Source organism: Eublepharis macularius, chromosome 12, assembly GCF_028583425.1.
Source record: "Eublepharis macularius isolate TG4126 chromosome 12, MPM_Emac_v1.0, whole genome shotgun sequence".
In the NCBI taxonomy this organism is placed as follows: Eukaryota; Metazoa; Chordata; class Lepidosauria; order Squamata; family Eublepharidae; genus Eublepharis; species Eublepharis macularius.
The window spans coordinates 79,000,326-79,026,417 of record NC_072801.1 but is presented as its reverse complement, the minus strand read 5'-3'; the positions used below and the strand labels follow the sequence as shown (position 1 = coordinate 79,026,417).

The following is a 26,092-nucleotide window of genomic DNA, read 5'->3' as shown; positions in this document are numbered from 1 at the left end:
AGTGCACACCGAGGTCACCTAGTTAGTAGAGTGGAGATCTACAGACGCCATCTGATCCCACGAACATAACAGCATATTGCCTTTTTCATAACAGCTTTGAGAACATTGAAACAGGCTCCACCCATTCGTCCAGCAACAGAAGTGTGTGTATTTCAGTGCAGCTACCACAAGGACCAGAAATTGTGACAAATAACATTTCACTTCCACATGCCTCAGAAGAAGCAGGGAGATTCTGGAACTTTTTCAACTGTGTGGGAGATCAAGCAATTATCCAGCTATATGCACATTTAGGCTTCTTTTAAGAACGGATGGGTAACCTTTCCCTGCTCAGCAATGCCCCTCCATCAAACATCTTTTTCTCCCTTAGAAGTGAAATTGAGGAGACCTTTAGCATACAGTACATTTCTTCACCAATAATATTTATGAGGCAAAAGGAAGTGTCACACAAAATAGGAAGGGAATGATCAGGCACCTGCCAGCCTAAACCAAGCTCCTCTTCCATTACACTCAAGATGACTCCAGTGTTGGACCAGGTTGGTTGCTGTCAGAGTGGAAAAAAACCTCCAAAAATGACTGACCACCTTTGTGGGCTGGAGCAAGGCTGGAGTCCAGTAGCACCATAGAGAGCAACATGTGGGTTAGCGATTGTTTATCCCGCAGAGCACAGCCAAGAAGACCAGAGGCCCTCTTCAGTTTTAGATACTTCCCACTTCCTGACTTGCAACACCCTCACCTGGTTCTTTCTGACAAGCACACACAAACAACCAATCGCTTTCCGGAAACTGGGACGAAGACTTTGCTGTCTTCCATGAACGCCGCTGAAGCCACACTGGAGCAACGCAAGGCAGGAGGCTATTGAGTCCCGTCTCCCAGGGCGGCCTGATCGGCCTTTGCCTCAGGCTGCGAGAGTTCTTCGTCTTGTTGGGATAACTTCCATAACTCCACGGCATCACGGTCCTGAGAACTGATCGCCGCCTCCTCCTCGGCTTCCGATGGCCTGGAGCAGGAGAAATAGTTTGGCAGCGTAGCCAGGATCAAGCTGCTGGCCAAGAGGAAGGCTCCAGCAGTGACCAAGGAGACCGTGTAGTTTCCTGTGATGTCCCTCAGCCACCCTGGAACAAAAAAAGGCCCTGGTTAGCTTCCAGCATATTGGCGGCACCACGCGCATCACTTCCGGGTTACTCTTTAACTGAGAGAAACCAAGAACATAACGTGGCATTGATGCATTGGATTGGGTCAGGTTGTCAGACTCACAATCCAAAATTCGGAGGTGACAATTTTAATGCGAAGGTAACCTCAAATCCATCATTCATATTAACAGGGCTTTTTTCTGGGAAAAGAGGTGGTGGAACTCAGTGAGTCGCCCTCGGAGAAAATGGCCACATGGTTGGTGGCCCTGCCCCCTGATCTCCAGACAGAGGGGAGTTGAGATTGCCCTCTGCGCCACCCAGCGGCGCAGAGGGCAATCTCAACTCCCCTCTGTCTGGAGATCAGGGGGCGGGGCCACCAACCATGTGGCCATTTTCAAGAGGTTCCAGAACTCCCTTCCACCGCGTTCCTGCTGAAAAAAAACTCTGACCCTTAATCTCTAACAGGCTCACTTAGCGGTATAAAGGATTCCTGCTTTTCTAGAATATCCTGCTGACCTATAGCAGCAGACATATACCATGTGAATTTGTGTGGATACCAAGCTATCTAAAATGTTATTTTTCCTTGAGGTTATTTAGAACACATTTTTAAGTTAGCTAGTTTGTACAGTGCATGGATTATACTAGGTATATTGTCAGAGTTAGCTAGCCTCTTGCCCCTGGGGAGAAAGTAAGACTTTAAGCCTGTTGACTGACTTGAACTTATATTGGTGTTACTTAGCCATATAGTGAGACTGGCCACTAGAATATATTAAGGTGACCTAGAACTCTGCCACAGTGTGGTCTAGAACATGGTTTAGGGTTACAAGAAGCTAATTTCTCTCTGTTCCCAGGTGCCTCGATTATTCCTTTCAGCTTTCTCTCTCTGTAATCTTCTCCCACATTTCCTCACCCCCTTTCCACATAGTCCCTTCTGTCCTCTCCATGCCTGTAACATTCCCACTTGCCTTCCCCTCAGGTCCTCTCATTTCCCCCTCTCCAAGTATTAGTGTTGCCAGCCTCCAGGTAGTGGCTGGAGATCTCCCGGAATTACAACTGGTCTCCAGGCCACAGAGATCAATTCACCTGGAGAAAATGGCTACTTTGGGGGATGGCCTGACGATGTCGCTGACGTTATCACTCCACCTTGAGAGCGTGTGCTTCTCGGCAGGCTGATTTGGGCCCCAAATGGGCCGATCAGGGCCACGCACGGATGAGGAGCTTGCCAGGAGCAGCAGTAAGCTAAGCGCTGGGCCCCTCCTTCCACTGGGAGGGTCAAGGGACCTGACAACTCTATGGGAGAAAGTGTCAGGACCTGCATTCCAATTAATGGATATGGGGGAACTGGGATACTTTTGGTAGTTGAGGAGGAACTGATACTGAACGTGTGAATATATTCACACAGAGCAAATTGAAGAAGGACTGTGTGCGCAAGTGCATGGAAAGTTGGGGGGGGGCATGTGAAATGAGGTTCACTTGAGCATCCCTAGGTACTTAGTTATGTGTATTTCCACCCATAGCCTACTCACAACCTTCCACCACCAGGGGACTGTCTAACAAGAGAAGTAAACTGAAGCCTTTACCTGAAAGTGGGGTCCCCAGCAAAGCCCCCACACTCTCCAACATGTGCATGAGCCCGATAGCCCCAAGCGTGTGTCCAGTGCCCACAATTTCCACCAGGCTGGTGAACTGAAGAGGAACGAGGGCACCTGCGAAGAACCCGTAGCAGGTGCCCAGAGACATGAGGGAGGTGTAACTGTGTCCCAGGGGCAACAGAGCAAGAGAGGCCCCTGTGAGGACTGTCCAGAGAGTCAGGTTGTGGAGGGGGCGGCCAAAGAGCCCGGAATCAGCAAGCCAACCGGCAAAGATGCGGCCGCACATGTCCGCAACAGCAGCCACTGCCATGATGAAGGCGGCTTGGTACTCGTCACATCCCACCTCCCTCGCATGGGCCACCAAGTGTGCATAGGGGACAAAGTACCCTGCATCTACCAGGATGAAAACCAAGACGTAACGCATGAAGGGTCCATGGCACAAGAGCTCCAGGCTGCAGAGTGAAGCAAGTGTTGCTGGCCACTTGGAAGGCGTGGCCTTGCCGTTCGGCGCGTTGTCGCCTTCCAAGACCAAGGGCCTCAGCAGAGCACCAGACACCACCAAATTCAAAGACATCGCCGCCACCATCATGAGCGCCCCTCGCCAGCCATACAAGTCCACCAGGTACTGGAAAAGCGGAGAAAAGACCAGTGAAGAGACACCAGCGCCCGAAACAGCCATACCCATGGCCAGCGTCCGTCGCTTCTCGAAATAATGAGAGACGGTGGCCATGGAAGGAGTGAAGACGAGGGCCCAGCCAAACCCTGATGGGAGCAAAGCAGGTGGTTAAGATTTGAGGAGGGGAACAATCTTGCTAAAGACCCCTCTTGCTGCCCCCTTCCCTTGCTTGCCAGTTCAAAATGAGTGTGTGTGGGGGGGTCAAATTTTGAAGAAACCAAGTTATCTTTCTGGCAAATGTGGTGAGGGAAAGACACTCTGCACATGCTCAGAAATACCGTAGTTACACATTACTTTTTAGTATTCTGGTGTTGATAAAAATGGGTTATGGAGTTCAACACTATTTCAGATTTAAGTCCTACCCTTGCTAGATGCTTGGAAGATCTTTTAACACATCTCCCCTCGATACCCTTCTAGTTTTACCCCCAGAGTGCCAGAGAGGTCTCAGGTTCAAAGCATGTTTGGGGAGGCTTGTCACAAAAGGGTTACTGAACATGTTAACAAATAGTATTTAGAAAGCAATTTCCAGATAACTGTGTCTAAAAATCAAAGTAGATTTATCCTCCTTATTTCTGGGTCCCGTTGTACCATCCTCTTGAGAACAGGCAGGTCCCAGTTCTGTGGACAGCTGAAAGATGGCCGGACCAGGCAGGTACCTGCAAGCAAGCCGATGCTCAGGTAGAGGTGAGTCAGGTGGATGGAGAAGGAGGCCAGCAGCAAGCCGAGCCCAGAGAGGAAACCACCAACCATTACTACTGGGCGTGCCCCATAATAGGCACTGAGGGCGCTCCCCACTGGACCTGTGCAAAGCATCAAAAAGGGACCAGTCAGTGTGACATGAAAAGCGTTCACGCAGTAAATATCGTCTGTTAGAATAAGCAAGCTGTGAGCAGCTGAGCAGCGAATGTTCCTGATGAGAGTTCGGCTCCTGAGTAAAACAGATCACACAGTAATGAAGACACGTTCCGGAACAGAAGGTGCGTTTTGCAAGAGGGGAGATGCTGGGTTAACACAGACTTCCTTGGAAGAGCTCCGCTGCTCTGCAACCGCAACGCCACCGCTCAATCAGCACTCATTGACTGGCAGAAACTGTGCATATATGTGATCACAGCCAAACAAAAAGAAGCCATTTACTTTTGTTGCAGATTCAACTTATAACTTCAGAACGTGGCAAAATATCGTAGGAGACAGTTTTGTTTCAATGTAGCTAAATAAATAGGAATTACCATTTAATTTCTCCAGAGGAGTTAGCTGTGTTAGTCTGTAGTTGCAAAATGTTAGAGTCCAGTAGCACCTTTAAGACTAACCAACTTTATTGTAGCATAAGCTTTCGAGAACCACAGCTCTCTTCATCAGCTGCATCTGACAAAGAGAGTTGTGGCTCTTGAAAGCTTATGCTACATTAAAGTTGGTTAGTCTTAAAGGTGCTACTGGACTCAGTCTTTTCCATTTAATTTGTATTATCCTTGCAGTGCAATAAAGGCTCTGTTTGAAATAACCGGGTCCTGTTCTATTGGCTCTCGGCATGAATCAGTGTATATGGAGCCAGAAGATGGGATTTTTAGGCCAGCACCACAATCTCTGTCCTTCAGTTTTTCCAGTGTTGACAGGTATGAAATAACACCCAGTTCAAAAGCTTCTCTCTTACTTGCAAACTGCAGGATGGCAACCCCAAGGGACACGATCCAGGAGATGGTGCTAGAGGGTGCCCTGAAATATTCCACAAACTCCACAAAGAAGACCCCGAAAGAGCGGATCACCCCAAAGACCAAGGCTGTCTGCACAAAGCCGGCCAGGATAACCATCCACCCCCAGCCGCCATCGGGGGGTGCAGGATGGACGTGGCCAGGCATGGGAACCTTTGGCCTGTGGGGAAAAGCAGGAAAGCACCCGTCAAAGCAGATTACGTCACAAGGGAGAATTTAAGAGAGCCAGTTTGGTGTCGTGGTTAAGAGCGGCAGGACTCTTAATCTGGAGAGCCGGGTTTGATCCTCCACTCCTCCGCTTGAAGCCAGCTGGGTGACCTTGCGTCAGTCACAGCTCTCTCAGAACTCTCTCAGCCCCACCCACCCTACAGGGTGCTTGTCGTGAGGATAATAATAACAGACTTTGCAAATCACTCTGAGTGGGTGTTAAGTTGTCCTAAAGGGTGGTATATACATTGAATGTTGTTGCCGTTAAATTGGTGAGAAGCTGAGAGCTGGTGGGGGTGGGGGAGCATGAGAGCGGTCCAGCCATATAAATATATCTCAGCGTCCTCCGGTCAAGCCCAACGTGCCTCATTCCAGAAGAATCAACCTTTTCCCTCCTGGGAAATGCATGAAGTGGCCATTCAGGTGTGAGGGCATCTCCACAACACTGGGGGAGGGGTGGGATTGCAGAAGCTGAATTTCACTGCCCCACCAGGAGAAAAGCATCTTGTGACTCTCAAAAGAACCCAGGAGTTCTGCTGCAGGTTAAGCCTACTGCTACAATATATTAAAATCCACCCCCTGGAGGAACTCTTCTGTGCCTTATTCTTCCTTTCCCAGACGGGGAGGTAAGTTATCTTTTTACTGTCCAGATTTCATCACCCCTTCAGATATAACCTGGGTGACCCCACCTCTATTTGCTGCCGTTTGAGGGAGAAGCCCCACCGTGCCATTAAGGGGATCCCAACAGATAACTTGCCCCTTTTATCCCTAAACAGTCTGTTGAGGCAGGTTACACTGAGAGTGAGTAACTAGGCCAGGAGCAGCCCGTGAGCTACGCGTCTGAGAGGTTCTAAACCCAGATCTCCCACTCAAAACCCAACCCAATAGGCAGTGTGACAGAGCAGCTAAGAGTGTCAAGCTAGGCCAGGGAGCTACAAGTCCAAATCCCTACTTTGCTCAGAAGCTTTGGGGCAGTCCCTCTCTCAGCCCAGCCTACTCCAAAGGATTGTTCATTGTGAAAATAAAATGGTAGGATACCAACAGGGCCCAGAGATCTCCCAGAATTAGAACTCATCTCCAGACTACAGAAGTTTCCCCTGAATAAAAAGGCTGCTTGGGAGCGTAAGCTCTATGGCACGAGACCTCCCTAGGGGTCCCTCTTCTCTCCAAACCCCGCCCTCCCCACCTCCCAATCTCCAGGAATTTCCCAGCCCAGAGTTAGCAATCCTGCTGCCGACGGAACACCACCACCCCACCACCACTTAACTGGGACCTGAAATTTGCCAGGCACGGCTGTGTCTTCCGTCGCTGAGAAATCCCAGGGGAGGTTGAGGCTGAATCCAGTTCAGGGAGGGGATGAGCCAGGACAAAGTCTCCCTCTTTGTCCTTAAGTCTTCTCAACCAGCAGCCACCTTCTAGCTGCACAATCAACCTATTTTGCCGGCAACCAGAATGGTTTTTCATCAGCAGGGCATGGTCTGTGACGGAGTGAATGATTTAGGGGAGTGATCTTGGCCCTGGCTCCAAGTCCAACAGGGTCTCAAACCTGCCTGGAAACATTTTTGCACACCTTGGAAACACTGCCTCAGTTGTGTAGGCTGCCTACACTTAAAAAACATTCAGGAGTACAGAGTAAACACCCCCAGCCGCCCTGGGTCTTTAAGTTGTTATCATCAGGAGAGCCTTATCTGTGTTGCTATATTGAAACAACAGCAAGGGAATGACACTTTTTACATGCTCAGAGGCACTCTCTTCCTATTACCATTTGGTTTCATGTTTTTTATTTTTTTTTATTTACGTCATATATGAATGAGTTGTATTTTTAATGGTGTTTTTGTTTACTGTAAGTTGCCCTAAATGCTTTCAAAGTCAACGGGCAGGGTGTAAATGATTTAAAATAAAGATTACATTTTCATATATTGACTCTGTCTTGTGGCATTAAAAAGAGGTTCTGGGTCCATATTCCTGTTCAAACCAAAATCACACGAGAGGAGCATTGAAGAAACCCCACACAATACAATGTAAGAACAACACAGGCTTGCATCCTGCCCCTGCCCCCACCCTTTTCCAGGCATGTTTGGAGCTTGAGCATTTTTCATTTTCTGTCAGAGGAAAACACCCTAGGCTGGAGGAAGCCTTCAACCTTGGCTGTGCACGGGGATATTTATTTTGTCTATTTATTGACGTCATTTATATCCCCTCTTTCTCCCTAACGGCAATAAAAAATGGCTTACTTTTTTCTTCTCCAATTTATTGTCCCAACAAACCTGTGAAGTAGGTGAGGCTCACAGTCTGTGTCTGGCCCAAGGTAACGCAGCAAGCTTCCATGGCAGAGTGGAGATTCAAACCCAGGTCTCTTACACCACACTGAGGTACCATTCAAGGCACAGATTTCCACAAGTTGATGTATATTGCCTCATTTATGTTGCTATTACTAGTCTCTCTGTGGGGGGGGGGGGTAAAAAAAGCAGACCTTTTGACTGAAGGAGGGGCTGTGGCTCAATAAACGCACACTTGGCCCCAAGTCCAACACTGCTTCCTTCAGGATATTGGATAACCACATTCTGAAATGGTCATAGATCCAGAGGAGTTAGCCGTGTTAGTCTGTAGTTGCAAAATAGTAAAGAGATCCGTAACACCTTTAAGACTAACCCACTTTATTGTACCATAAGCTTTCGAGAACCACAGCTCTCTTCATCAGATGCATCTGACGAAGAGAGCTGTGGTTCTCGAAAGCTTATGCTACAATAAAGTGGGTTAGTCTTAAAGGTGCTACTGGACTCTTAATTTCACATTCTGAAAGACAGCTTGACTCCTGGCCCTGGCCTCCACACCACCCAAGCTGAACTTTTATTTTATTTTTAGTTTTGATGAACTATATACCACAATCACCCCCATCAGGGTGACTCAAGGAGGCCTACAACCCCTATCTCTGATGCATCTGATGAAGAGAACTGTGGTTCTCGAAAGTTTATGCTACAGTAAAATTGGTTAGTCTTAAAGGTGCTACTGGACTCTTTCCTATTTTGCTACTACAGACTAACACAGCTAACTCCTCTGGATTATGTTGTTATCCGCCCTGAGCCTGCTAGCGGGGAGGGTGGAATAGAAATTTGAAATAAACAAACAAAAAAACAAATAAATCTACAACCCCTACCTCAACCTTCTGGAGCAAAACAACCCATTATTAACACCACCATTCCCAGGCCCCCAGAGGATAGAACACCCATCCCTCTAAAACAATTTGAGCCACCAGTTAATGACAGAAAGCCCAGCTAAAAGGGAGAGCCATGTTATATATTAACAGAGCTGGGAATCAGTGAGAGACCCATATGCATCTCTACAGGGAGGGTGGGTGTCCCACAGCACTGAACAGTGCAATCCCATTGGTGTCAATGGGTTTAGAAAGATGTAACTCTTGTTGGGATCAAAGCCACTACTAAGAAAGACCAGCCAGACACTTCAGAGAGAGTGCTCCAACAGGAGGCAGCAAACAGCCTTCTGCCAGGAGAGGCAAAGAACATTTAAAAAGATACAGAGAATGCGGGTGGGGTGCTCTATAGCAAGTAAGCCCCTCCCCAAGGGATCAGGGTTGTCATTCTTCAGAAGGAAAAAGGGTCATTCAGGGGCAAGTTTCTGAGAGGCACGCAGAAAGCCATTTGAGGACCTGTCTCAAATCTTGGGGGTCACCTGAGGCCAAAGAAACTTTTATTACCATCTGCAATATTGCAAGAGTTTGCAGCATGGGAAAATAAGGCACGGGCTTCCAAACATGGGCTTGGTCAGCCACCAGCAGCTGCTTCAACCCTGGCCCGATGGTCCCTCCCACTTTTGAATCTTGGCCACTGCTGCCTTAGCTTCATTTTCTGCTTGCAGGTCTTGGCAAACCAGATATTGTCCTTATTGAGTGACATTGCTGGCAATTAAGCCACGCCAGACAAGCTTGTGAGAGCTGAGCTGTCAGGCTGAAGAACCAGAGCGCCTTGCAATGGCTCCTGTGCACCTTATCCAAAAAAGGAAACTGGGTGAAAGTGAGTTATGGTTTTACAAGAAGAGAATATGACGAGATTTCCTGTGCATGTCTACACATTCCGGTCCCATTGAGTTCAGCGGGACTTAACCAGGTTAAGTTTTGTGTGTAGGACAGCAGCTTTGTGCAGTAAGTTTTGTATGTAGGACAGCAACCTTCCCCCCACCCCCCATCTTTCCTTTTGATGGTTAATTCTTTTACTCCAGAGAAAACAGGTTCCAAAGGGCATCACTTGTAGGCCAGACAGGGAGAGGGGCTAGACAGTGCCACATGGCACCTCGAGAGCAAAGTCTACCCCACAGCTTTAAGGCCTGCTGTTTACCAAACATGCCAGGAGCGCTGCAAGGGCAACTCCTGTGTCCCGTCCCGTCCCCCCCCCCCCCCACGTTGCACTTAGCAAGTTTCTGGGCACTCCTTAGCACCAGGAATGGCATCTGGGCATCTGCAGCAATATGCCCCCTTGTGAACCCAGAAAACACCTTTAAAATAGATTAGACCCCAGGAAAGACTCAGCAACACAGACGGTCCCTGTTTTTAGGGTTTCGGCCTAGACCTGTTGGAAGGCAGTTCAGCAAGCTATTAAAGGTCAGGAAAGCTCCCACATTCCTGGCTTTATGCAAACTATGCAAAACTGAATTATTCCAGAGAGGTTTTCTACGCAGATAAGACGGCTGTGCTGTCAGGAAATGGGATGCTTCAGTAAAGGGAGAGGGGCTGTAGACTATACTACTTTGTATCGTGTGTTGTGGCAAGTATGCTCCTACTGGGTAGTTGCCACATCGTTTCACATAGCATGGCAACTTGCTTGTATTTTGTTTCACCATTGGTTTAACTCTGTGTCAGATTTCTGCTCGTTTTCATACAACACACCCTGTTGTGTTGTTTGTTGAATGTCTTAGCCTTTGATCATATTGGCTTCCACTGCATAATCTGCCTTGCATTTCAGTGAGAAAAGTAGACTATAAATAACATAAATAGAATAAACAAAAGTGCCCTCTGGCAAGAAAGCTGCAACTGTGAACCAAAATGTGTAACAATAATTGCAAACATTTTTTCCTTTCACTTTTCTTCTTAATTTTTTGTTTTGTTTTGTATTTGTCCATTTCCCTTGTTTTCTTAAAGTATATTTATGTGTATTTGTTGTATAATTAAGAAGTGTTTTTTAAAATAAAGTGTCCTGTGGGATAAAAACATAAAGGAGGTATCCTACATAAAAGATATTCTATGAAACTCAAGACTTGGGGCGAAGCCTTCCAAATACAGGAATATTCAAAATGGGGGGGGGGGGCTTTTGAGCAGTCAAGTCACATATCTGGCAGGTTTGATCTATTGCACCATTTCTGGAAGGCAACCAACTTCTTGCGAAAGTCAGTTGTGTAGTCCCAGCTGCCTCCGAAGCAACTTATCTGAGGCCAGGAGGCAACATTGGCAGAGGGGCAGAAGGCGCAACTCTCCAGGGGCCCATGTCATATGGCACATCTGATAAGACAGGTTGTGGCTCATGAAAACTTTGGACCCTGTATGGTCGCTGCTCTTTAAAGGACCTCTGGACTTGCTTGCAGTGCAAGAGGCTGAAACACCTGCACTCCAGCCTGAGTCCCTGGCTGGTAAAACCTCTTGAGCTGCACACAACTGACACGTGGAATTTTAGGTCTACAAACCAGCTAGGAAATTGCTGAAATATTTCCCAGTGAAAACATTTACGCTATTGCTTAAGAGGGTGTGACAAAAGGGAGCTTAAATACAGCATGCATTTTACAAAGGTCCAGTTTTCACAATGGGTAATGTTCCTGCAACGACAGAGCCTGAGAAGAGATCTGGGAAACACAAAAACAGACATATCTCTACAATAACAGTTCACAGTATTGTTTTGGCTCTTTCAAAGAACTAGGATAACTCTAGAACCACATCTCCCAGCAAACAGCATCCTTCTTCCCCAGTTTTGTTGGGTGTGTGTGTGTGTATGCGGGTACTCATCTATACAGTTGCATCAATTTTCGCCAATTTCCCCCAGAGGACACCGGAGAACCTCCTAAAAGGTTCCAGTACTGAGTACTAGTGAGCAGCACAAGCACAACCCCAAAGCCCGCTTCCCCCTCCTTAAGGAACAGAATCCCTTTTTGGAAACCAAGGCCTTCCCCCCTCCATTTGTGTAACCCAATATATCTGCTTCTCTTTTCAAGATCAAGGAGAAAACTCAGGAATCTGGACCCCAAAACTCACCTCATTTTTCTGTTGAACTTTTGTCATAATTTTAAAAGTCAGCTAAAGGGTTTTTTTTAAAAACGTGAGTAATGGCTATGTTTAAAGAATGTAGAGGATTAAAATATCCAGAGGAGTTAGCTGCGTTAGTCTGTAGTTGCAAAATAGTAGAATCCTGTAGCACCTTTAAGACTAACCAACTTTATTGAGGCATAAGTTTTCGAGAACTACAGCTCTCTTTGTCAGATGCATCTGACGAAGAGAGCTGTGGTTCTTGAAAGCTTATGCTACATGAAAGAGGATTATAAGGACTCTTGGAAATGCCTCATTTTTATCTTAGGAAAAGAAATTTAAAAACCTCCTCTATTTCAGAGCGAATCCATCACTTACTCCTGCTTAAGCCGAACCTCTAACTGCAGCAAATGCTGGACATCAGGAAGTTATGGAATGGATCTTTGAAAGTTATGAAATGGATACGACGACTGTGAGAAGGGGGTGATGGCAGAGGTGGGTAAAATGCAGGCTCCAGTCCTCTTCGTGGATGTTAAGGCAAGGTTGGTTAAGTGGCCTGCAAGCAGGCTGCAGGATTCAAATCTTGCCATGCTGCTAACGGAGCAAAAGAAAGTCGGTCAAAAAAGGTTTTGCACAGCGAAAAGTCAGAACCGCACACTGATTTTATTTCCTGCAAAACTTGCGTTGAGCCAGCCTTTGAAAACTCCATGGATCCACACCAGCAAAACCCTGTTCAAAGATTTTTCAAGCCACACACAATCATAAAATTGGGCCTGTCAGAGCATTCACACGACCGGTTTGACCCACACTCGGATTAACTCCTGTTGATTTCTGCAGCCCTTCTAAGGCAGAAAGTGATCTTACCCGAAAAGGCAAGATCATGAGGATCCCTCCAGGCTAGAAAGGAAGAAGGCACAGCTTCTGGACCAGAACACAGAACCACTTACAGCCCATGAGGCCACATCTGGCTCCCAGGTGGGAGTATTTCAGCCAGCCTTCCGGCTGCTTAATTTCTTGGGAGCTTCCATCCTCCGGACTGCAGCACGGGCTAGCCAGCCAATGCTACCAAAGGAGTGTGGAACACCTAAAGAGCCATTCAGAGCAGCAGAACAGGAGAGGAGCACAGCTGGACCTCCAGACACTTTTGCAGGCATCCAAATCAGAGCCCTCGAAAGCAGGCAGGGATCCAGATGTGGCCCTCAGACTGAAACATTTGCCCATCTTTGCCCGAGGAGATCGATACCTTTAGAGTGGCGTTTCTCCAGGGCGCCTGCAACAAGTGGACTGAAGGCCAAGGACTTACTCTCTCAGACCCAAGGAAGTAAGAGGAATTCTCCTCTCGCTGGCAGAACGGCAAGTCTAGGTGCCAAGTGGGGGGGGGCTGCCAAGCCCAGCACCATTGGGAGGCAATATTATTCCAAGATAAGGCAGGTTATCACGCCTCCTCTCCAAAGACCACCTTTCAGAGACCCGCCAGTGTGGCTCACCTGAAGTCATGCTGGGATTCATGTGTAAAAAACTGGAATGTGACTATAAAGATTTGCTGAGCTGGCCTCCAAAGTGGGTCTTGCTGACTTGCTGACAGGCGTCTTTCCGCCTGCTGGTCCCTGCAACTGAATGGTCTCACTAAACCAGCATTCTGCTCTCCTGTGGGGTGTAGCCCAGCAGGACAGGCCCCAGCCTGGCCAAGGGAGATGTCCCAGGCTACAAGCTTGAGTGTAGAGGGCTGGGAAGTGCCATAAGGGTGGCACAAGTGGGGGCACATGGCTCTCAGATGAAACAGCTGCCTCTGCTTGAAGGGCCATCTTCGCACACTGGTGCAAGGACAGCACGGTTGCCACATGAACGAGAGGACGCGCCTGAGAGCTCCTCTGGGTGATGCTGATGGAAGGCAAAGGCTGAGAAAATGGGGGGGGTTATGAGAGAGCAGAAGGGTTTGGGCAAGGAGGAGGCCCTTGTGACTGGGACTGAGGGAATGTAAGAAGTTGAGGGATGACTCATGGCCAGCATTGCTTACAACAGGTATCTGGAGTTTTGGGGCACACAGTTCATGCTAGATTCGGCCTCCGACATACAGCCGCTTTCTTGCAGCCCCCAACTCCTTTGGGTAGCGGAGTAAAGGGGGGCTATGAACAAAAGGAACAGGTGGGGGAGTTCTCTACAGCAGCGGCTGCAACGTCCCAACAGAGGCCCGACAATTACCTCTTGGTCCCCGTCAGCCTTTGTGTGTCACCTCCCCACCTTCCCTCAGAAAACGAGCCCTCGGTCTGGCTGGCCCTACAGTGTCATCAGCTCTGTCTTCCGTGGGCAGTCGGCTACTTGTCCCCCACAGTCTCGGCTTCTATCTTGGCTCCTCTGGATCCTACCCTTGTGTCAACTGTTGGGAAGCGCCTTCTTTGCCTTGAGTATAGCCTCGTAGGGGGGACTCTCATAGGGAAGGGGGGCCTCCACAGGGACAGGAGCTGTTCTCAAGGGAGAGTCTCCCCCACCCTCCATCCTAGTGTCTGGTTCTTGCGGAGCGGGCCGAGTCAAGCATGTGGAGAAGTTGGGCAAAGTAACTAAAACGAGGCTTCCAGCCAGGATGAAGGAACCGGCCGTTAAGAAAGAGGCCATGTAGTCACCCGTAACGTCCTTCAGGAAACCTGGAACAGAGAGAAAGACAGAGAAGAGTGACCTGGAACACATGCCACAAGGCTAGAGTTGCCAACAGGCCTGGAGAAAAATGTCCTGTCCTATTGATTAATGTGTGCAAATGGGCAGTTGGTGCTTTTCATGGCAGAGAGATAAAATAATGTCACCTGGTTAAATAACAGCCTTTGAAGCCTCCATTAAAGAGACAAGAGATTTTTCTTCAGGCATAATGACAAAATCACAACAGCTGAATTTAGGCTGGATGAGGCCTGCTCTCTAGATGCAAACCTTAAATGGGGGGAGCGAAGAATTCAGCTCCTATGGAACAGAAGGCCTGGTTCAATGCTTAACTTTGAGAGAGGATGGCCGTGACAGCAAGCTTGCCTGAAAACTCTCTGACATGAAATCAGGGTGGGTAGGAAACTGGCAGTCATTTCTCATGGATATGAAAATGCATTCTAAATATGCTCAAAAGGACTCTAATTTATTTTCAGCCAGTGGAAACCTGCTTTCCACTGACCCCCTAGTAGCAAGAAAGCCTTGGAGAAGGCAAAGACGGTGTTCTATATCTATACTCGGAACATTACCTACCTGAAAGTGGTGCCCCCAACAGTCCCCCAATGCTCTCGATCATTTGCAGCAGGCCCATAGCACTGAAGATGTTTTTGATGCCCACGATTTCAGGAATGATGGAGAAGACCACAGGAGTGAGGGCTCCAGAGAAAAAACCATAGCACAGGCTGATGGTCACCAGAAGCGGATAACTGTGTCCCCATGGAATCAGCACTAAGGATATGCCAGTCAGAGATGTCCAAGTCACCAAGATGTGAATCAGATGGAAAGTTCGGCAGTTTCCCAGCCAACCAGAGAAGAGGCGGCCACAGAGGTCAGCCATGGCTGCTACCGACATCAGAAAGGCGGCCTTGTACTCATCAAATCCTAGTTCTCTTGCCCGGGCCACCAAGTGGACATAGGGGATGAAATACCCTGTGTTGATGAGGGTGATGGCAAGAACAAATCGCATGAAAGGCCAGTGGGACAACAGATGCAGGCCGAAGAGGGACGAGAACTTCTTCAGGCACATCCCTGACGAGTCCCCTCTTGAGGGGCCAGCCAGGTCCTCTTTCAGGGTGAGTGGACGGATGAGGGCACCACAAACCACCAGGTTGGAGGACATGCCTGCCACGATCATAAGGGCTCCACGCCATGCATATGTGTCCACCAAGAACTGGAAGAGCGGGGAGAAGGCAAACGAAGACAGACCCACGCCGGTTAACGCCAAGCCCGTGGCCAGTGTCCGGCGTGCCTTGAAATAACGAGCCATGGAGGCCATAGACGGGGTGAAGACTAAGGCCCAGCCGAAACCTGCCAAGAGATACACACCGGGAAAGAAAAGAGGATAGGTCATTCCTTGTTTTGGGTTCCCTGCACTCCATCTAAGCAACATCCCTAAGGGCAACGTAGCAGCCTGAGCTATTTCTAAGCAGTTCCCTCAAGAAAAATAATCTCCTACAAATAAAAATCAGATCTAACTGCTCTTCTCCTTACCCAAAGTTTGTCATCCTCCTTAATCCACCATTTTGTGGTGGCTACCCAGCTTTCCTTCTAATGTCGCTGGGATCTTGACCAAAGCCTGCCATTTTGAAGGAGGCCTCGGACTTGCTCCTTCACTCAGTAGCTCCTGTCAAATATGCCTGTCTGCGTATCTGCCATGAATGTATTCTGTGTTACGTAGTGGTCCTCTGAGGACATGAGAAGTTTATTATTGATGTTAAGGCAGTAGGTCATCTCACAAGTATTTACTTTCTCTTTCCCCACTGCCTCCAGAAGGGTCCTTGAAGGCTGGCTGCGGCCAGCTCGAAATGTGTCCTTCTTGGGAACTGAGATGATTTCATTCTTCGTTCTGTCTAGCCTAAACCTAGCTTCTCCCTTTCACGCCCCCCCCCCAGCTCTTTCACGCCCAAAACTTTAATGGTCCTTATCCGGATGGCGGGAACATTCCCTATAACTAACCTCACCAACTCCATTTACATCACTTCTGCCAATTTACTTCTCTGAGCACCTTGAACTTGATGGCTCTCTAATAAAGTTACTTCAACCGATACACCTGCATGTTTGCTGTGGAGAACTTGGGGATTCTACCTGCCAAGGACTGACAGCTCCCTTTTCAGGCTTCTTTACAGAGTGGCAGCCATTTTGAAAGCGACGGTGCTGCTTTGAGCGGCAGCCATCTTGAACAAAGCCTAACACCTTTTTGCCTAGAAGAACAGCTCTCCCCTCAGACAACGACAACTATTCTGTGTGGAGCTCTTTCTCCAATGCTCTCCTCACAGCCCTGCCTGCCCTCTTTCATCTTCTCCATTTTTCTCCAAAGTCGAGTCACCCTGTTCCCTTTTCCTTTGAAACTCAAGAAGTGCAATTAATTTTTCCAGTCAAGCAGGGCAGTAAATGAAAGTGGTTTGGCTTGCTATAAAATGTTCCACTTGCAAAATTGGGAGCCTCAGTTGCACTGAATCAAGACTTGGTTTAGGTGCCAGGAAATTCAGAGAGTGACAGGTGCAGATAACTGGATAGTTTGCCATGTCAGTGAGAACCTACCGGAGAGAAGCCCAATGCAGAGATATAGGTGAGCCAGGCTGGTGGCAAACGATGCCAAGAAGAGCCCCAGACTGGAGAAGAAACCTCCAGCCATGACGACAGGGCGTGCCCCATAGCGAGTGCTCAGGGCGCTGCTCACTGGACCTGAAAGAAATAGGGGTCCTGGTTAGAGTACTTCCATTCTTTGGGCTGCACTCAGTTCCCTCATTTATGGCAGTGCTCAAGTGTAGCCATGCTCTTGTGGGTCACAGCTAGCTGAGGAGGACTGAGAAGGGCACACCTCTGCTAAGAATGGCACAGAGTGGTTCCTCCTTCATGATGCCCCTACCCACTTTCTGCCATCCACAATGGCTGGCTGACTGTCTTGCAGTCCCCTTTCCCCCTTCCTTCCTCCGTGGCCTTTTGCACCACTGCTCCAGATGCCCGGTCGAACTTCTCCCCCACCCAACTTAAAATATGTATCTACTGTTTATTCAGAGCCTATTGCCAAGATGGTTCCCAGCAGTAACAAAAGATGAGAACCCAATTGAAGCATCAACCACCCCACACTAAGTCATTAATAAAACTAAAATGGCAGCGTAGAAGAATCAGAAGCAAACTTATTCAGTGCAGCAGTCAAGCTGAGACCAACCCCTTATAGCTGATGGGAAATTTTTTTCTGAGAAACCAGCACAATCAATCAAAATGACCACAAAAGAAACAGAAAAGATCAGCAAAAAAGGGGGGTGGGGACAGGGAGAAGAGAGAGGAAAATTCTGTTCTCAGTTCCTCTGGCTCCAGTCCCCCGGAAGACCCACTTGTTCAACCAAATGGCCCTTCAAACATGCCCCCCACCAGCCAGTTCACCACCCTACCAACTCATCTGTTAGTTTCCCCTGTCCTCCCACAGTCTTCAATCTCAGCATAAAATTCCTGCTTCCTTCTCACTCCAACCCCTGCTTCCTACCAGAAACATATAATTCCCTTTTCTGGTTTCCTTCATCCTCAGTTTTACAGAAAAACACTACCTGCTAACATCCTATCATAATCCGCCCCCTCCAATTAGAAATGTTGGAGTGTTTGTGGATATTCCATGACATCACAGCCAACAGAGAGGGAGGGCACTGGCAAGTAACACACATACAGAATAATGACTGTAATAGTAGCTGATCCCAGCAGGGGGCAATGTCAGAACAAGATGCATCTTAAATTATTCATCCGTACTCTGAATTCACACTCCCCCCCCCCGCCCCACTCACTGACAAACTGCTGCACAGCAATTCCAATGGATGTGATCCAGGAGATGCGTCTGGACAGCTCGTCAAAGTATTCCACGAACTCCACAAAGAAGACCCCGAAGGAGCGGATCACCCCAAAGACCAGGGCCGACTGGATGAAGGCTGCCAGCACCACCATCCACCCCCAGCCCCCATCGGGGGGCTCAGGGTGGACCACTGCCTGGTACGGCATGGATCCTATGAGGGGGTGAGAGGAAGGACATGAAGAAAAATCCAACGTAAGTGGGGCTCAGGCTTCCCTGTAACTCTTTCCCACGTGCAGTCGATCAATCTTTAACATGCCACAAGCCTCGTTTGTGGGGTGGGATGGGGGGGGGGGCACCGATTGTTTCACCCCAAGGCTCAGCATCAACCCGCCTTCTCAGGATCAGGCTTCTACACCAAGATATACTTAAAATACAGGTGAGCCTGATCCTGTCAGACCTCAGAAGCTAAGCAGGGTTGGCCTTGGTTAATAATTGGATGGGAGATGTCTAAAGAAGACCAGGGTTGCAGAGGCAGGTACTGGCAAAACCACCTCTGTTAGTCTCCTGCCATGAAAACTCCACCAGGGCTCACCGTAAGTCAGCTATAATTTGACGGCACTCTCCACCACCACCACTCTCAGGTTGGAAACTGCAGCTAGAACATTTTCTCCCTCTGTGATATATCTTGACTCTCGTTACCCGGGGGTTTCCTGCTCCCTGGTCGCTCCTGATTTCTGGGGCTGCTTCTGTGTTGGGATTATCCCCTTCTGCAGATGTCTCTATGACATCCCCTATTCCCTTGTTGACTTTACCCGGCTACTGTCGCCCCTTTGCAGGCCCTGTCCTCTGATGGTGCCCTGCAGGTGTGATTCAGGTGTCTCTTAAGTATCTGTCCTGAAGGCAGCTTTACTTGAAAGGATACAGGCCCTGCTTGCTCTCTTACCCCTGCCAGGGCATCCATCAGCTGTCTCCCCCCAAAACAGACATCCAAACATGCTTTCCTGGTTGAAAGGCACAAGGAGTTGGTTGATGGGACTGTCTACAATGCATAACTGTTTGGCTCTGACAAATCCTATTGTCTACTGCGTGTCCCAAAAAATCCATATGTGAGCCTAGCGATCGACCAAACGTGAGTTCTGTCGGAGACACTCCTATAGTTTCATGGGGAGTCATTTGGTATCACGGTAGAAATCTCAAGAGGTGCCTGTCCCACATGTTGCAGTCCCAACTTCATTGATTGCACTGCCCACTCTGCCAACCCGTTGGAGGATGGGCGATAAAGGGCAGTGCATATGTGTCAAATGCCACTGTATGGCATAAAATCCCAGGTGGCAGCCCCTGTAAATTGGGGCATCGCCTGTGACTAAAATTTCAGGCAAACCAAACGTGCCAAAGATTTGTCTGAACTATGGTTGTTGTGGGTTTTCCGGGCTGTATTGCCGTGGTCTTGGCATTGTAGTTCCTGACATTTCGCTAGCAGCTGTGGCTGGCATCTTCAGAGGTGTAGCACCAAAAGACAGAGATCTCACTGTGACACTGAGAGATCTCTGTCTTTTGGTGCCACACCTCTGAAGATGCCAGCCACAGCTGCTGGCGAAACGTCAGGAACTACAATGCCAAGACCACGGCAATACAGCCCAGAAAACCCACAACAACCATCGTTCTCCAGCCGTGAAAGCCTTCGACAATTCATTTGTCTGAACTGTCCCACAGTGGCCTCAGCAGTGATTGAAGACATTACACGAACCTCCAACCAATTGTGTGCAGGCATCTGCCTCTCTCATAAGCATTTTACCTCCGACCGGGCCTGCAGAGTTCGCATACAGTCAACTGCAGGGTTTATCCAGCCATTCCCAGGGGTGGGTTGGAGCAATTGGGGATGCAGGATGAGTTTCCTGACAACGGGCCCAGCATCCAAACCAAACCTGGCCACTAAACCAAGCCACGAGCCACTCCTTTCATTCCTGAGATACCAGGGTGAGTTTCAAAACTTGCTTTCTCTGCTGACCAGGTACTATCACTCTGCTCCCCTATGTGAGGCATCCTGCATAAAATCCTAATTCCAATTAAATCGCCTTTTTTTTAAAAAAAAAGGCTGTAATGTTGCATCCTGGATTCTGCCCAGCCAACCATTCTGCGCCCATCCCACAACGGGGGCGAGTTCCACGTCTCTGTGGGTTTCTTTGCAGATATGCTCGGCCATCACTGGTGTTCCATTCAGTGAGTCCACTAGTAAGATCGGAACTCCTAGGTCTGGTACCTGTGCAGGGGAGTCAGGCAATGGTAATCTAATACAAGTGTCAGCCTTTACATTCTGGCTGCCAGCACAGGATCTAATCTCATGCTGGTAGGCAGCTGCTGTTGGGGCCGACTGCGGAGTCCTACTTGAGGCCATCGGAGGTACTGGCTTCTTTTCACCCAAAGAGTGAGTAACGGTTTGTGGTCCCTAAGGATGGTGAGCGCAGGGCCATACAAATACTGACGAACTTCTTCCCTACAAAAATAGCTGCCGAGGCCTCTTTGTCAAGTTGACAAAATTCTTTTCTGTTGGAGCCATGAGATAGGAAGCAAATCCCATCGGTCCCTCTGATCCATCTTGGGTATATACGGGACAAGATGCCATACGGGCAGGCATCACAAGCCAGCACCATTGGTAATCTAAGATCAAAATGTGCCTGCATGCTGGAGGATTGCAACAGAATTTTTGAGGTTTGACATGCTTCTTTTCGACCAAACAACCAAACAGTCGAGAGGGACATGGCCAAAGCTACCCTACCAAATATCACTCCGTGCCCAACTAACTGAAGTTAAATACCGTAGCTGAACTACCATGTAGTTCCCACAATACATTGAGCGAGCCGCTATTATGCACTTCAGAGGTTGTGATTTTTGGACTTGCTGCTTTATTTATTGAGATTGTATATCCGTCTGAACTGTGGTCTTTGTAACTGCTTTGAGGAAGGGGCATCCGGAAACCGGAACCTCTTGCTGGCGAACCCGTCAGCAGTTACATAATTTGTCCTTGAGAAAATATTATTGTTACAGATTGATGTATTGTGGGAAATTTTGTACCTCTATACGTCTATTGCAAGTCTTGAAATATCTATACTACTGTAGACCCTTAGTGGTCGTTTTCTGAATTGTTCACGCCTTTTTTGATATTATATTGAATTGTTTTTGCCTGTGTGCAATATAAACAATTCTGTTTGCTCTGGAAGCAAGTGCTGCTGGGAGAACTGTGTGTCATTCCCTTCTTCGGTGGGGAAAGAGCATTTTGTTCACCAGTAATTGGAGCTTGGATAGCTAACTGCTGCCTGTAGAGTAATGTGAAGAAGTTTAATAAAGTGTGGTTTTTCATTTTTGTTACAGCTACGTAGTTCAGCTACGGTATTTAACTTTAGTTAGTTGGGCACGGAGTGATATTTGGTAGGGATGCTTCTTTTCGAGCCTTCTCCCATTCCCATGAAACATTCTTCTTCAATAATTTGTGCAATGCAGCGGACAATGTGGTCTAGGGTGAATCACAGAATTCAGACAAAGAACGCTGCTCAACTGCTAATTCAGAAATAGTTTCTCCAGGTTTCTGCTGGTGGCTGAAACTTCAGGACTGGACCACTGCTGAAGGTCGTGGGCTGACATGCTGTTGTACCGGAGTGCACAATCCTTTCAAAGTTTTCTCATTTGGCTTTTGAGGTGCCACCAATTCTCTTAAGAGGATATGTATCTTTTGCCCACAAACAGTCCAAAAACTTAGATTTCCACTGATCTGCATCTTCAGTCTTGTTTGCTTTAAAATAATGTTCCAGCCTCTCAACAGACCACTCATTGACTCCATCAAATTCCGGTATGGCACCATATATTGCCATGGTTGTTGAAGTGTTACCGGCTTCGCCAGTGTAATAACACCACAGCATCTGGTATCAAAGCAGCTCACAATCAAGCTAGTATATAGAAAATTGGGAGGGGGAAGTTAATTTGGATGGGGCATCACAGAAACAAGTTTTTATGAAGAACAAATGCAATTTCTGTGAACGTTTTACGCAACAAGAAGTTTTCCTATGCAAGTTCCATTGAATTGACTGTAATGACTCACACCGTGTAATCTGCCTTGAGCTATCAGTGAGAAAGGCAGATTATAAATATTGTAAAAATCCAAATAAATAACTGAACATAGGCAAGGCCTGCTCTGGTCCTGCCAGGCCATAACTAGTCACAGCAACTGACTTAACAAAGGAAAAGTAAAACAAAAAGGCTTTTTCCTTAGGGGACCATGTTAAAATAACTGTACAATACAATAAAGGAACATCATCAAATTCACAGTTCCCCAGGATGGGCAACGGATTCAGGACAGACCAAAGGAACCACTGCTTTACTGAGTGAGTAGTCAAGCTGTGGAATTCACAGCCAGGGGATGAGGCAAACGCCACAAGCATAGATGGCACTGAAGGGCCATTAGGCAAATGGATGGGAGGGAGGTCTACTCGTGGCTACTCGCCACAGTGACAGTAGCAGAGTCCAGTAGCACCTTTAAGACTAACCAACTTCATTGTAGCATAAGCTTTCGAGAACCACAGCTCTCTTTGCCAGATGCAACTTTATTGTAGCATAAGCTTTTGAGAACCACAGCTCTCTTCACCAGATGCATCTGATGAAGAGAGCTGTGGTTCTCGAAAGCTTATGCTACAATAAAGTTGGTTAGTCTTAAAGGTGCTACTGGACTCTTTACTATTTTGCAACTACAGACTAACACAGCTAACTCCTCCGGGTCTATGTCCATGTGTAGAGGCCGCCTGACTCCCAGCGCCAGAAGAGCACACCAAGGAGAGGGCCTGGCCGCTGTGTCCTGTCTGTTGGCCACCATAGGAAACGGGATACTGGAGTAGATGGACCATTGCTGGGCTGTGCAAAGTCCCTCAACTCTGCCTTTTCCGTTTTCTGCTGCAGAGGGCCTCCTCCAGGCCAGTGGCCAAAGAACCCCAGGCTCCACGGAGCCCCAGTACTTTTTAGGCTCCGCCAACTACAAAAAAGTGCTGGAAACACCTGCAGCCGCCCAATCAAAACCCACCAGCCAGGCCTCTTATTAGCCCTCCTCAATCATCCAAAACAGCTGTGGAGCCCACCAGAACTCTGCATCAGGCTGGACGTTCGGGACCCATCTCCGGCTCCGCCAGCACTGGCCAGAAAATAGGCAGCCACAGGACCTGCCCCCCCCCCCCACACACACACCTGCGTCCTCAAGGGGGCTGCCTCTCCTCCGCCTGACTCCTTACGCCGCTGCTGCAAAGCGATGAGCCACGAAGGTGCCCGGCGGAACACGCAGGGGGCCGGCCAGGCGATCCACACGTCCTCTCGCGCGCGCTGCCGGGTCTGGGAAGAAAAGGTGGCAAGGGGAGGGGGAGGGGTCTGCTAGCTCCCCCGGGCCTCTCGGAGGGCGAAGTCCACGCGGAGAACAGGCTGCACGCGCAACCCCTCCCCCCATTCCCAGGCCATTCTTCCCTCTCCCGACCGTGGGGAGAGGGCAGCGGCGACAGAAGAAGCCCCCGTTAGGCGGGCGGGGGGGGGCTCTGGTGATGCCCCCCACGTGCACAGCGCCGGTCCTCCCCCCCCCCCCAATCTCGCCTTCCTTACCCCGCAGCAACGTCTGCCCCCCGCGCGCGCCAGCGGGAGCCCCGGCACGGGCTGCTGTTGCAGGCTCCAAGGGGGCGGGGCCTGCCGAGCAGAGGCGCCGGGAAGCCCCGCCCCCCGCCCTCTCATCTGCTTCCAAAGAATCGGCAGGAAAAGGGCCAGGTTGGCGCAGCCGCACTGAGGGCGTGGGGGGGGGGGCTGGTTCCGTGCCGGCCGGCCCCGGGCGCGCTCCCTCGGGCTCGCATTCCGCGCGGCTTCCTCCCCGGGCGGCGTGCCTGCTTACCTGGCGGTGGGCTCCCACGGACGCCCCGGGCCTCCTTTCCCGAGGAAGAAGACGCCGAAGAGGAGCTGCTCGGTTACTTGCGGCCGCGTTACGCGAAGCGCGGGGGACGCGCAGCTCGCGATGCCCCGGAGCGCGTTGCCATTCGGCGCGGTTGCAAAGAGGGGCACCGAGCGCCGGCGGAAGGGCGGGACTTGAGGCCTGCTGGCTCGGCTTGTGGGCTGGCCGGAGGCCGCTTCTGCCTGCTTGATTTGCCCCTTCATTCATCCATTCTTCTATCGCCCGCCTTTCTCACGGAGACTCAAGGCGGCACACAGTCAGTCCAACGCAATGGACGGGATGGGACATCCAGCAAACAAAGCAATACGGTTTGGATTGCAGAATAGTAAAGAGTCCAGTAGCACCTTGAAGACAACTTTATTGTAGCATAAGCTTTCGAGAACCACAGCTCTCTTCGTCAGATGCAGAAATCTGATTGGAGTGCAGAAATCTGAAAACGGAGCTGAACCGAAGCATAAGCATCAACACTAGGCCATAAGAAATGACAGCCAAAGGTACAGACAGCAGGCCCTGTAAGCAATAGTATATATAGGCCACAGTGTCTATACCTTTAACAAAGCATCTTTCTGAAACATTTGGTGATCGTGTTGACTTGCACTTGTGTAATTCGTCTTGAGGGACTGAAATAAATAGACTCTAATTACCTGTGTTAAATGACCCCCTTTACCTGGAACTGCTTGGACCATTAGGTGTCTTCGGAACTCATTGCCTCCATATAGTCACCTGACACAACCCCTTTTGTTCTCCCAGGACTGCCTCAAGGGGCAGTTTTGTGTAGTGGTTAAGAGCGCTGCACTCTGGTCTGGAGAACCGGGTTTGATTCCCCACTCCTCCGCTTGAAGCCAGCTGGGTGACCTTGGGCCAGTCACAGCTCTTTCAGAGCTCTCTCATCACCACCGACCTCACAGAGGGATTGTTGTTGTGGGGATAATCATGACATACTGTGTAAACTCCTCTGAGTGGGTGTTAAGTCATCCTGAAGGGCAGTATATAAATCGAATGTTTATCGTCATCATTATCATCTATTTGATGTGTCCTTTCCAATTAACAGAATTCAGCTGGAAGCCCCTCTTCCCCTTTTTCAACCCCCCCCAACAGCTGGCAGTGAGGTCTTCCCCCTCTGGGATTCACAAGCCAAGCAAGACCTTGCTACAATGTGTCAGTTTACATCATGCCAATGACAAGCTAAAATTAGCCACAACATCGATTTCCGGGCCATGGCCCCCGGTTGGGCATACAGGGTCGGCCCAAGGGCTCGCGTCAGATCTCGGAAAGCTAAGCAGGGTCGACCTTGGTTAGTGTTTGGATGGGAGACCTGCAACCAAGATCAGGGTTGCAGGAACAGGCAATGGCAAGCCACCTCTGTTACTCCGTGGCCATGACTGGATGGCACTCTCCACCACAGAACGTCCAACCCACTTCATAGACACCGTCTCAGCGTTCCTTACAACAGCCCTGTAAGGTAGGCCAGTATTCGTTTCCTCCTTATGGCGGCGTTCCCGCTGGGCGGCAGGGGCCTGCTTTCCATGCCGGGTCCGGCTTCCACCGTCAGCCGAAGGGTTTCGGAAGCCGGTGCCACAGAGTGCAAGTGTCCCCCCTTCTGTCGCGAAAGGGTTAAGCCGGTGGCTGTGCTAGCTCATGACAGCAAGAGCTGCATAGGGACCCTGCGATTGCCTATTGGCTAAACAATATATTGGGGGAGGGGGTAATTGCGCGTGGCAGAGATGAAAGCGGAGCGGGAGAAGCGGGAGGGGGTTGGGTTAGGCCGCTGTTCTGCTCTCTCCTCTGCGACCCTTTCCCCTTTCCGGTGCGCAGAAGTCGGCCTTTGTATTCGGAGCTGAGCGCGCACGTGCCTCTGGGGGCTTTTCTTCCGCGGCGCTTTTACTTGCTCCGCGGAACCATTTCCCAGTAAGGGGAAACCTTCCTTGGCCTTCAGCCGCTGCGCTCCGAGGAGGCTCCGCTCCGCTGCAGGGACGCCCCGGGAAGGAGGTCCGGAGGAGTCCCGGGGGCTGGAGAGAGGGGAGCCCGCTAGAAGGGCCGGGGCCGGCTTGGCAGGAGGCAGCCGTCGCAGGGCTGAGTCCAGGTTCTCCGGGCACGGGC

General features: G+C 49.4%; 2 protein-coding genes across 2 annotated transcripts; both read right to left on the bottom strand.

Annotated features, from left to right (window-relative positions):
- Positions 1-852: 852 nt before the first annotated feature.
- On the bottom strand, positions 853-11,569 carry LOC129340007 (monocarboxylate transporter 13-like). The gene is made up of 5 exons (XM_054994550.1): positions 11,565-11,569; positions 5,047-5,264; positions 4,055-4,198; positions 2,711-3,484; positions 853-1,112 (listed from the first exon to the last, which is right to left on the bottom strand). Exons 1-5 carry the CDS (start codon positions 11,567-11,569, stop codon positions 853-855), a joined length of 1,401 nt encoding a protein of 466 aa, XP_054850525.1.
- Positions 11,570-12,212: 643 nt separating this feature from the next.
- Positions 12,213-23,588, bottom strand: LOC129340384 (monocarboxylate transporter 13-like). The gene is made up of 5 exons (XM_054995158.1): positions 23,254-23,588; positions 18,023-18,238; positions 16,785-16,928; positions 14,778-15,551; positions 12,213-14,197 (listed from the first exon to the last, which is right to left on the bottom strand). Exons 2-5 carry the CDS (start codon positions 18,231-18,233, stop codon positions 13,929-13,931), a joined length of 1,398 nt encoding a protein of 465 aa, XP_054851133.1. The 5' UTR covers positions 18,234-18,238; positions 23,254-23,588; the 3' UTR covers positions 12,213-13,928.
- Positions 23,589-26,092: the final 2,504 nt, after the last annotated feature.